The 12,182-nt window shown below is 34.8% G+C and overlaps 1 protein-coding gene across 2 annotated transcripts in view; it reads right to left on the minus strand.

Moving 5' to 3' along the window:
* Positions 1-12,182, minus strand: part of wwtr1 (WW domain containing transcription regulator 1) — a 49,881-nt gene that overhangs the window by 7,143 nt on the left and 30,556 nt on the right. For both annotated transcript variants that reach the window (XM_042748882.1, XM_042748881.1), the window contains exon 3: positions 1,178-1,389. In XM_042748882.1, the coding sequence (XP_042604816.1) occupies positions 1,178-1,389 (212 nt within the window). The remainder of the gene's footprint in view (positions 1-1,177; positions 1,390-12,182) is intronic.

A 12,182-nucleotide genomic window follows, 5' to 3' on the forward strand; every position in this document is an offset into this window, starting at 1 on the left:
TTTCATATAAACACAAGCTGCGTGAGGTCTGTCAGCTGCTGGACTGATGTGTTCTCCTTTGAATCATTTCTATAAACCTGAACTTTGATTTATGTCGCTTGCTGAGGGCAGCCACAGCTTCTGTAACACTAGATGGCGTCAAACTTCACACAAGACGTTTGTTTTTTTAAGCTGGCTCTTGTGTTACAAGTCCTATTTTTCATGACTCCATGACTCTCTTTTAGGAAAACTTCTTATACACATTTTATTTACACATTTAATTACAAACAACAACAATTATTACTATTAATCATTTTAAATTATTAGTTTGAATTAACTTTTATATTTTCAGTTTTTAATTTACAGTTTAGTCATTTTGTTGTACTTTTATAATTTTTATAAGCTTTTTTTCCTATTTAAAGCTTCTGTCTATTATTAGTTATTTTAGTAATGCAACTTAAACTTTGCTTATTTCAGTTAGTTGACAAGGCAGTATTTCTTTTTTTCTTATTTTTTTTCTTTTACTTTTTTAAAATTCTTTAGGTTGTAAGCTAACATTTCATCAAATATAAAAATGTTCTTATTAGTGCTGTCAAAACATTAATTGTGATTAATTGCATCCAAAATAAAAGTTTTTGTTTACATATTATGTGTGCGTACTGTGTATATTTATTATGTATATATAAATACACACACACACATGCGTGCATATATTTTGAAAATATTTACACATATTTACATGCATATATGTATATTCATATAATGTATATTATATAAAAATATATTGAATATATAAACATAACATATTTTTCTTAAATAAAGACATGCATGTGTGTGTATATATATACATAATAAAGCACTAGTTCTATGCACACTTTATTTTGATGTTTGTCAAAGTTAAAATTTTCAGAGCATTTTTTTACTGGAATTACTGGAATTTACTGGAATTATTAAATTTAAAAAAATATATATTTTCCCCTAAAATCACCTTTTAAGAGCATGCTGGCGTTGCTGCTGGAGTTCAAGAAACATAAATGATTCTTCACTGCAGCATGAAAAGAATAATTTTTTTAATGTTTGGATTAAAATGTTTTGTCTGTCAGCTGTCAGAAATCCTGTTATTTGTATGTCTGTTTTGCCCTTTATGCTATATTTGCTGTCATAGTTCTGGTGGACTGTTTCTCCAGCAGACACTCACCTGTCTCAGGAGCTCCTCCTGTCTCCTCTGGATGCGTTCTCGCTCCATCTGGATGCGCTGGAGCCTCATCTTCTGCTGGTGCTGCTGGGCGCTCATGGGGCTGCTCATGCTCATCATGGGCTGAGAGCTCTGCTGCTGGGGGCCCTGAACCTGCTGCTGCTGCTGCTGCTGCTGCTGCTGGAGGTGCTGCTGATGGGCCTGCTGGCTCAGCACTGCCACAAATACACGACAAACACACTCAGACACAGCCCTCACTCATCTGAGCAGAATTCAATAACTTTCTCCATCCGGCAAGCTCTAAGCTGATTGGCTGGTTTCATTTACGAAGAATCAGGCATCTACAATGAGAGAAACTTTATATTCTGAGTTGTACTTGTTACTTGTGGATGGACAGAAACCATCATTTTAATTGTATTATTTTTTGTAGTTGTTGGTTGTTTTTGATGTCAGTTAGAAGGACGTTTCTATCTAAATCGGTTGTTCTTTAACAAATAGCCAGGCTATATGCACATACTTAAAAGTCTGTCTGTACGAAACCAGACAGATTCATTAATCCAAGTTCTAATCATCATACTAAAATGACAAATCATAGTGTTTAGAAAATTGGCTTTGTTTCTGGTTGTCTGAGGAAAAACAGGTTAAACAAAGACGACACACAAACACAATGACTCAATTACAGCTGGCCAGAACGCAGCACGGAAAAGTGTTTACCAAGAAATCTCTTCCCAGTCCTACAAAAAAAAAAGTCTGTCTGTCTTAAAATGGCTTCAGTGTGGCCACCGACAACAGGCAAATCAAGTAAGTCCACTTTTAATGTTAGCTGTACAAAAGACAAGTCAGATTTTCGTTTTCGTGACAAATTTCTATCTTCTGTCTGAGCCAAACAATTATACTGGATGCTTTTGCTCATAACACTACTGTTCAAAAGTTTGGGGTCGGTAAGACTGAGCTCTTAAGCCCTGTTCACACCAAGAATGATAGCTATAAAGATAACTATATTAGCGTCCACATGCACCAATATTGTCTGTTTATTATAAGTTCACCCTCATCTGCCTCTTTAAATTCTCGAGCTCGTTGAAGCAGGATGGATTCTGATTGGCTTTCAATGCTTGTATCGTTTATCAGCAGGAAAAAAAGTTTTGTGAGTGTTTTTAAAGATATATTTTTTTTTTGTGTTTTTATTTTTAGATGTGTGGTGTGGACTCTTCTGTTCTTTAGCATAGAAAATGATTTTAGAACTATGTATTTTTCGTTATCTTTATAGTTCTTAGGCTTGGGACAATAAATCGATGCATCGTGATTCGTGGATCGATTTTGAGATTTTCGCATCGTGATTCTGTCTCGAATCGATTCTGAGCTTAGTTTTTAACAGCAGATGGCGCTCTAGGCTAGTTTTTAAACACACACTCAAATGCTCACAAAGAAGAGCATAACTGTTTAAATGTACTTGCACATCAGTTTTTATGATGCGAGATTAATGTAAACACAGCCCACTGTGAACATCCTTTTAATTCGCTTCAACCTTTTTGAACTTTATGAATGATTATTTTAGGTTCAAGTGGTGCGTGTGTAAGGAACTGGAAGCAGGCAGAATATGACTATTTTCTAAAGCTAAAACTGCAATCTGCTGTTAAATCAATTTAAGAAAGAATTGTGATGCCTTCGGAAAATCTCAGTATCAATGCAGAATCATTTCTTGATTTACGATGCATTGATTTATTGTCCCAGCCCTAATAGCTATCGTCCTTGGTGTGATTGATTTATTGTCCCAGCCCTAATAGCTATCGTCCTTGGTGTGAACACATTTTTTTTTTAAATTTAAATTTAAACAGTTAAAACAACTGATTTCTATTTGAAGATAAACATAATATATTCTTGTAATGACAAAGCCACATTTCTGGCCCTGTTTACACTAGTGTTTACACGCTGTTTTGAAACGAAAACAATCTTCGTCTACACTGGTGTTATCACTGGATTCCAGAAACGATCTCCGTCCACACTATACAAATGCACGTCACATGACCATTTATGCAGGTGCAACAATGAGCATGATGTTCTCATTTACATGGTCATCAAGGATATGCAGAGCTGTCATTTTCATAAGTCTCCGTTTTGGTCCGTTTACACTGAATTGCGACTGGGGAGTTTTCAAACTAATACATGCGCTTTTAAAAGTCTCTGTTTTTGAGGGTTGAACAAGCCGGAGTAGTGTAAACAACAGGCGTAAACGTAGCGAAACTTATGCTTTTTAAAATGAAAACACACTAGTGTAAACATAGACTCAGATTCTACCCGTATTATTCCAGTCATGGTCCCTCAGAAATCATTCTAATATGCTGATTTACTTTTAATCAATCTTAATATTATCAATGTTGAAAATAGTTGTGCTGCTTAATATTTTCAGGGAAACCGTGCTAAATGTTTTCAGGATTATTTAATGAATAGAAAATTCAGAAGAACGGCATTTATTTGAAATAGATTTTGAATGTAATAGCCTTCACTGTGAATTTTGATCAATTTGCTTTTATTTAATTTAGTTGATTGGAATTTATTTTATTTGAACTGTATTGTCTCTTTCAGATTTCAATATGTAAATATGCTCTGTTGTGATTGGCTAACGTCCAGGTAGCAGTGTCGTTCACATTGTTGAACACTAGGGTGGGCCTCTTTTAGATTACAGAAGAATGAGTTTTATATCATTTAGTTTAACTCAAAATGAACATTTTTGTAAATTGTTTACAATAATTTCTGTATTCTACTGTGATTTCATTTATCTCTGGATGAAGCCAGAGTTCTGGTTTGTGAAAAGCTGTTCTGTTTCAGTGTAAAGAACGCCTAAGAGGAACAGACCGATAAGAAACTTTGCTTTTGCTTCAAGGACCCAGGCAGAGTTTCACAATAGCACAATAAGATTCACATGCTTTACTTCAGTTCAAACTCAACCAGTCTCATGATGATAATCTTCTCACCGCACACAGGAAGAAATGAACTGTGAAGAGCGCTGGCGACTCCTGACCATATGGAGCACGTGTGTGTATCTGTGTGTGCGGGGTGTTTATCTGTCGGGTAAACCACTTTCACATGGACAAAACATTCCTGTAAAAGCCAGATGTGGGCTGAAAGAGTCGTGAGATACGGCACAAAGAAAGCACAGTCTTTCTGCTCTCCGGATCACGGCAGCAGCTCGTACTACTCTTGGATTAATTATTGCGCAGCTTATTTAAAAATAACCAATGATCAGGTGGCTGGAAAGGATTCAACAACCTTAAGACAAAGTTTGTATTCTGTTCTGTTTGGTGCAAACCTTAACAAGTGAAAATTAAATTTGGTCCCAAATTTTTGGAAGAAGTTTTTATTTTTTTATTTTTGGTGAATAAATTTTATTTTGTGAATTACTTTCTACAGCAGAAAAGTTTCTTTATAGAAGAAAAAAATGTTGTTTAGATTATTAAAATGCATAAAATTGATCTTTTAAGAACTGTTCACTAAAAAAAAAAAGGTTCTTCTATGGCATCGCTATGAAAACACCATTTTGGAGCCTTTATTTTTAAAAGTGCACTTACTTTATGAAAAAGAATTTGATACAATATATTAATTCTTACATTGTGCTTACCCTTATGTTATTCCACATGTTATTTGACTGTCCACTAAACTTCTAATATTCAAAATTTGGTAGCACTTTATTTAACAGTCTTGTTTTACAAGTATGTGCAGTCTAGCATACATATAAAACCAAAGTACACTTTGGTCAATTGTTACCTTACGTTACTGTAAATGCACGTACTTGTAAATGTGAATCTTACAAGAGTGTTAACAAGAGTCAAAAGAGCACATACCCAAGTCTCTGTAACTTTCAGGTCTCTCACTCAACATAAAAAAAAAAAAATGTTTGCTCGTTTTATTGTCTGTCAGACCTAAATTATGTCTAAGCAAATAAGTAATGTCATAAGCAAGAGCACACCTCTCCTCAGCATGTCACATGATTTAAAGTAGCATACTTGTAGTTAGTTCAAATCCCCAACGTTCAAGTATGTCTTAAACATATCTGCACAGGACCCACATCTTCTCAAATGTGCAAAAGACTCAATCAAACTTATCGGGTGGAAAAAGTTGAAGCCCATCACCCTCTGTGTATCACAGTTCTACTATAAATGGATTTCTGTTGGAGAGGGTTACATAATGCACAAGAGAACGGTTTCAAACTGGCACTTAACCAATTTCCTTGTTAGACTAAATGCAGTGGTTCTTCAGGCTTGCTAAAGACATTTCCAGGCTATCAACTGTCTAGTGAACAGGAAGACAACACATTAACTATCGAAGTGTGGTAAATGATAAACCGGGTCAAAATGTCAAGAGATACCACCAACTCATGTTTTATCACTCAAAACTAAACAAATCTGCATCAGGTAAAGAAGTCAGCAACTAAACTCTACTAAACCCCATAATCATAACCAGGCAGGAGCCGAGGATTATCACGGTTTGCTTTCTTTATAAGATTTGCAAACATTTATTGACATCAAAAAGATCTTCAAAGGATCAGTTTTATGGATGGGGTGGAGGATTTGGCAACCGAGCAGTTGAAGTGAAGCAGAGACGGCCTTATATGGTCAGATGAAGAGCAGACATTCGCTAGTTCAGATCTCAGTCCTGTCACTGAAGTCATCAACTATTTTTACTACCAATAAGATATTTTGCACTGTAACATTATTTTCCATGACAGTTCAAGGGTTAGTTCACCCAAGCATGAAAACTGTCATCAATTGCTCACCGTCACTTAATTCTAAACATATAAGACCTCCAAACACAAATAAAGATATTCTGAGTTCTGTTCACTGAAAGTACATGCTACCAAAATGTGCTTTCTTGATGCAGAAGAACCAGTGATGTTTGTTCTCGCGTGTCAAGTGTTTAAAGTTGTTTCTGTTTACCATATTTGATGTGCTCTATAGATATGTGTTGATCAATGTTTAAAATCTGTTAATTATATTCAGAAGACTTGGACTAAATCACTACGTTTACATGGACTGCTTTTAATGTCTTTGTTAACTTTTTAAAGCTTGAATGTTTTGGTGGAATGGTCTTACAGTGGAACAACACAAATCTCTCAGGTTTCATCAAAATATCTCCATTTGTGTTTCAAGGATGAACTAGTAAGGTGAGTAGACAACGACAGAATTTTAATTTCTGAGTAAATTCTGTTAAAACACTTTGTATAAAACTGAATTACTGTAAAAATGTATCCATTATTTGTTGTCTCAGTGCAAATATTAGTGGTCCCAAGAAAAGCCCAAAATCTTTTGATTGATTCTGGGGCTAAATATGACCCAGACATGTTTTTGAGGGTCTGTGAGATTCACTTTTAAGTGTTGTTCCTCTAGAGGTCAAAGTTCATGGCGTTCACTGTCTGAGTTCAACACAGTCCAACAGGTGGGAAGCAGCACTGACTCTCGGTTACGATCTATTCCAGTGTGTGCTGCAGCTCCAGATGTAAAGAGCTTCAACCGGACACACTCTGGCTTCCAGCCTTTGGGCCCCCTGACATCTGAGTGTCACAACACCCGCCATGATAGAAAACACATGCGCAGCGGACAGGGTTCGTGAAGGAGAGAAAGAGAGAGAGATCGGTCGATTGAGTTGCTAAAGCCACACCAACAAAGAGCTTCTTGTTTCATTGATTTCCCAGAAACGGCATCAGCTGTCCAGCAGGGTCAGCAAAAACGACAGGAAAAAAGCAAAGGAAAATGTCCAGTCCCAAAAATCTGTGAGACATTAAAGAACATCCTGTCCCAACAAGAGCTCATAACCGAAGCATTGGCTGAAAGACCTCATATCTCGCTCCACTTACATTTATTTGTGCTTTTTATGATGAAGAGCTAAATATTTTCTCATAAAGACAGCAAAGGATATGGACTATTTTACATGTGACTGAACCTTCTGTAATCTGTTCAGTATTCACAATAACTGTTATATATAATACTACACTTATAAATAATTTCGCAGATAATCCAACATGAGTGATCTGGTTGAAACTCCAGCATAGTAGGTATTGCTATTGCACCTTTTGCACTCATCATAAAGCAGAAAATAAGAAAACACTGGGTCTATTGCGATGATTTTGTTATTGTAAGTTATTATGGCCATGATCATCATGTAGTGAAAATCTAATATCATGACAGCAACTAATGTCCATTATTATAAACAAAATAGATTGAAACTCAATTCCAATGATCCCCCCAAATTGTCAAACTAAAGTTACAACACATAGTTCACTGGTCAGTGTCCCCCGAAAAATCCACCAAAAGTAGTACACCATCCAGACAACTCTTATAGTTTTTCAGTGCACTATTATGGGATGCACCAGTCCTGTTCTATTATACTACATAGGATAGATAGCATGCAAATTAGGAGTAGTCTTCATGTACTGTATTAAAAATTTACTAATTTGTAGAAGCAAAATATATGAAAAATATACTATATAAAATTTATATATATATATATATATATATATATATATATTTATATATATATATATATATATATATATATATATATATATATATATTTCCTTTTTGCTTCAGTCAACCATTTTGAACATTTCACACACAAAAATAAATAAATAAAAATTAAATTCACAAAATTGGATCAGACTATCTGTTATTAGTCACCGGCACCATTACAAAAATCTTTAGTATCTTTTGGAAAATGAAAATTCGGTCCACATTTACAAACCTTCACACCATTCCGGACTTCTATGATTTTTTTTTATTTTTTTTTATTTTTTGCCAATACAGTGAAAATGAATGCGGTCCAGTGTTTTGGACCCCATTGACTTCCACTGTATGGATTAAACAGGTCTTCAAAATATCTTTGACTGTGTTTCACAGAAGAATTAAAAGTCATACAGTAACCACATGAGGTTGAGTAAATGATGACAGAATTTTCATTGTCCTTGAAAATGGTCATGTTAATGTCTGTCAAGTAGGGGTGGGCGATATAATCACAATATGAGTCATTTTATTTCATGTAACGATATATATCACAATATAGTTATTGTTTTTTGATTTTAGGGGTTGGTGATTAGACCTTTTTTTTTTTTCATTACATGATTTATTTTTTTTTGTGTTAAGTGTCAAAATCACAAACAAACAAACAAACAAACAAACAAAAAAACTATATAGACTAAACTAAAAATAGAAAAAAAGAAATGGTACATGCAAAAAAAAAAAAAAGTTACAAAAGTAATTAAGTCAAGAGCAGGGAGAGATTGTCTCTCTTTTGTTGTTTGATTAACATGAATGACAGACTGCTGTCACTTTAAGAGCTGCCCGGATCCAATATACTGTTACAAATGCATTTTCTTTCTCAGCTGTTACTGTGTTGACGAGAATACTTGCAAAGATGCGCATTTTAACACATGCATGTGTGCATTTAACCTTTCAAGGCCTATAAAGCGGCAAAAATAACTCAGAAACAGTCTCTCAGACAGTTTTTTTTCACTGCTGATTGTTTCACTGTTTTTTTAAACCGCAATGCTTAAAAACACATGCAAATGATAAATCTTCATGACCACGTAGCACAGCAACATCTTGAACGTATAGCCGCGATAGAGATAGTCGAAAATCTCTACCGGTTGACAAATTTCTACCGGTATATTGCCCACCCCTACTGTCAAGGATCGTTACGTTTTTATAAGTAAAATGATCACTGATTATTTTAGTTAACAGACAATTACAAACAAGAGGTATTAGCATCATCTCTGGATGATTTCACCTTCAGTGTAGACACATGCTAGTCACAGCACTAGAGCAACACTCTCATGCCATTTCATCATAGTGCATGTTCAGATTAGTGGCAGTGTGGGAAACGGATCAAATCAGGAATGAGATTGTGGGATTGGAGTGGGAGGTGGACAATTTACATAATTATATCAAGCTATTGGGCTGATAGGACTCCAGGAACGCTAGAAGGGAGTACTCACCCACCCGTGGGTCCAGCCATGAGGTGCTTTGGGTTTTGTGGTCAATGAAGTATGTTTCTCCCTGAGGGGTGACGGCCTGCTCCCAACCCTCGGGCAACTGTCCTGTTCAGCAACAGTACAACAGCTAGAGATCAGCCAGCAGCCTGACCCACACTCCAGAGTGATGACCAGAGAAGTGTGCTTTATTTACTGAGCTACTTTTTGGTTTGCTTAAATGTGCAAAAATTACACATTAAGAGGTACCCTTAAAGGGACAGCTTTATACTTTATTTACCACTAAAAGGTACATAGTAATATCTTAAGGGTACATATTACTAAAATGCATCTTTTAAGGGTAAAAAAGGCACAAAGTTGTCTGTTTTAAAGTTACTGCCCCAGTAACAAGCTGTCGTACCCCCAAAGGATCGATTTATGTGCATTTGTTCTGAAGCTTGGTAGTTTGTGTGAGATTTATCTATTATCAAAATGTAATTACCAAAAATACTTTCCTTTTCAGTTGATGTAACCAGAGTCACAAAGCAGTATTCAATTTTACATAAGATAATATAAATAAATTAAATTAAATGAATAAAATCCAGTTTGTATTCATAGTGGATTCATACTTTTGTGAAAACATTTATACAATTTACAAGTTTAAATTTAATAACTCTTTTTATAATGTCATGTGGTGCAACCATCAAGAAAAAAACCAGAGACACAAAGTAGTATTCAATTTGACATAATATAATATAAATAAATTCAATTAAATCTAAATGAATAAAATCCAGTTTGTATTCATAGTGGATTCATACAGTTGTGAAAACATTTATACAATTTACAAGTGTTTACTCTTTTTATAATGTCATGTGGTGCAACCATCAAGAAAAATAAATAAATTTTTCTTTACACACTGAATACATTGTGTTTAAATCTTAATCATAATTCTAATAACATTTCTTAATATTTTTCAAGGCAACAAGTTTTCTTTTTTTACTTAAATTATATTGAATAATAAATAGTTAATAATAATAAAAAAAGTTACTGCGGAGTTGCACCATATGACACATTTTACAACCTTAACTATCCTTGCCTTGTCATAAAAAGAAAAACGATCTGACATCATAAGAGACCTCTCTGTGACATATTTTAATGTTTAAAAATTATTATTATTATTATTATTATTATTATTATTATTATTATTATTATTATTATTATTATTATTTTATTCATTTCTGCATGCTAGACCATATGAATTTGTTTTGGAGGACAAGAGCCTCCAGTTCAATTAAAATTAGATTAAATTGAATTTTTATTCAGAAATTTAAAACACCGTCATCAAATAATATATATATTATGTCATTGTATGAATGAAATGCATTTTGTATGTTTTAATACAATAAAAATAAGCATCTCATCACTGACTAGATGATACATTCATACTGGGCTCAATTTCTTACAAGCTAAAAAAAGCAGTCACAGCTGCCTTTAAAACTCTAGAGTGTGATGCAATATGGCAATTGTTGTTGTAAGCGAGGGGGAAAAAAGCTATGGAAAGCATTCAACAAAACTGTATTGTTCTAATAATGCACTCCTGCATTAGAGTGTCAATTACCCATAATCCCTTAGTTTTGAAGGGGGCCCCACCATGAATTACTGCGAACATACAACAGGTGAAGGCTCAAGTTGGTCTAAACTAAGAATACAGGAAATCTGTTGCCTCTCAAGTTCCTAGAGGCTGAAAAAAAAAAAAAAAACTCCATCCAGGGACAGAGGAAGCACAAGGAATTGTGGGATTATAGGCACAGGGTCTGAGTCATGGCTTTCTATTATGCGTCTGTTGAACTTGTACTAGTTCCTGGTGGGCCAAAATGGATGACACGGCCATATAAAAAAAAAAACCTGAGCGGTTGAGTCTCCGGAAGATTGTGCACCAGAGAAATGAGTGGTTGAGTTTACAGAAAAGCAGCCATTTGAACGAGTGTAGCAGGTTGGCTTAAAAACACATCATTATGTCAGGCTGAGCAGCTTTATTCACATCCACACAAGCGCAGTGAGACATTATCACCGCTGCTTCCCCCCTAGTCATGATGTGAGATACCTTCACACTGAAAAGGAAAAGTTGCATTTTATTTACTATTATTTACAACAAGGTAAAAAGGAAAACATTAGGAGTTTTTGTTAAATATCTTTACTTCCTGTGAATGGAGACAACATCTCAACTTCATAGTATGTAACTCTATATGCTGAGATAGTTTCAGTCTACTGTATGCAGTGCTGGAAGGAATATTTCTCCCTCTAAACTCTTTCATCTTGTTCTCATCCCTCCATCCCCCCTTTTCAAAGGAATCTGTTTCTCGGCTGCCAACAAAGCTGAGGCACACCTTTTTTTCCATTTCATCACAAATCAGGATTTGGGAAGAAAAAAAGCCAAACAAAGAAAGCACATTTGGAAATCGTTTAAGGTACTGACAGAGTAAGAGTGGCGGCCCATGTCACAGGACAGAGCAAGCTACACGCAAAACATGCTACAGAACGCCCCATGTATGACAGTCAACAAATCTAATACAGCTTTAAAAGCCTTCAGATCTGCTGGCTGGGAGGCTTTTTTCATTAAATCAGCATTTGACCCCCTCAGAAATACCAGTTAAACCTCATTCAGGGCCTCTGATCAACAGACTGCTCTACGTACTGTTATACAGAAATAGCAGATAGTCTTCATGTCATATGCACATACTTTAAGTAATTACTAAATGAAACACTTTATTACTTAGTCTTAAACAACTAGTTTTTGTTTTATGGTACCGAGCCTAAAATAATACAAAACAGACTTGATTCTTTGTTTTTTTTTTTTTTTTTTTTTTTTTTTTTTGAACAATTTCTTAAAAACACATACAGTACTAGATTCAAATACTCTTCATTCTGAATGCAACCTGATCTTATGAGAAAACATAACTATTTTATGCGGTTTCGTATGAATTTGTATGATTTGATTTGTACAGAAGTATACATTTTTTTGAAAAAACACTTAATCATGCAAGTCCATCCCAA

This window comes from Cyprinus carpio, chromosome B22, assembly GCF_018340385.1.
Source record: "Cyprinus carpio isolate SPL01 chromosome B22, ASM1834038v1, whole genome shotgun sequence".
Lineage (NCBI taxonomy): Eukaryota > Metazoa > Chordata > Actinopteri > Cypriniformes > Cyprinidae > Cyprinus > Cyprinus carpio.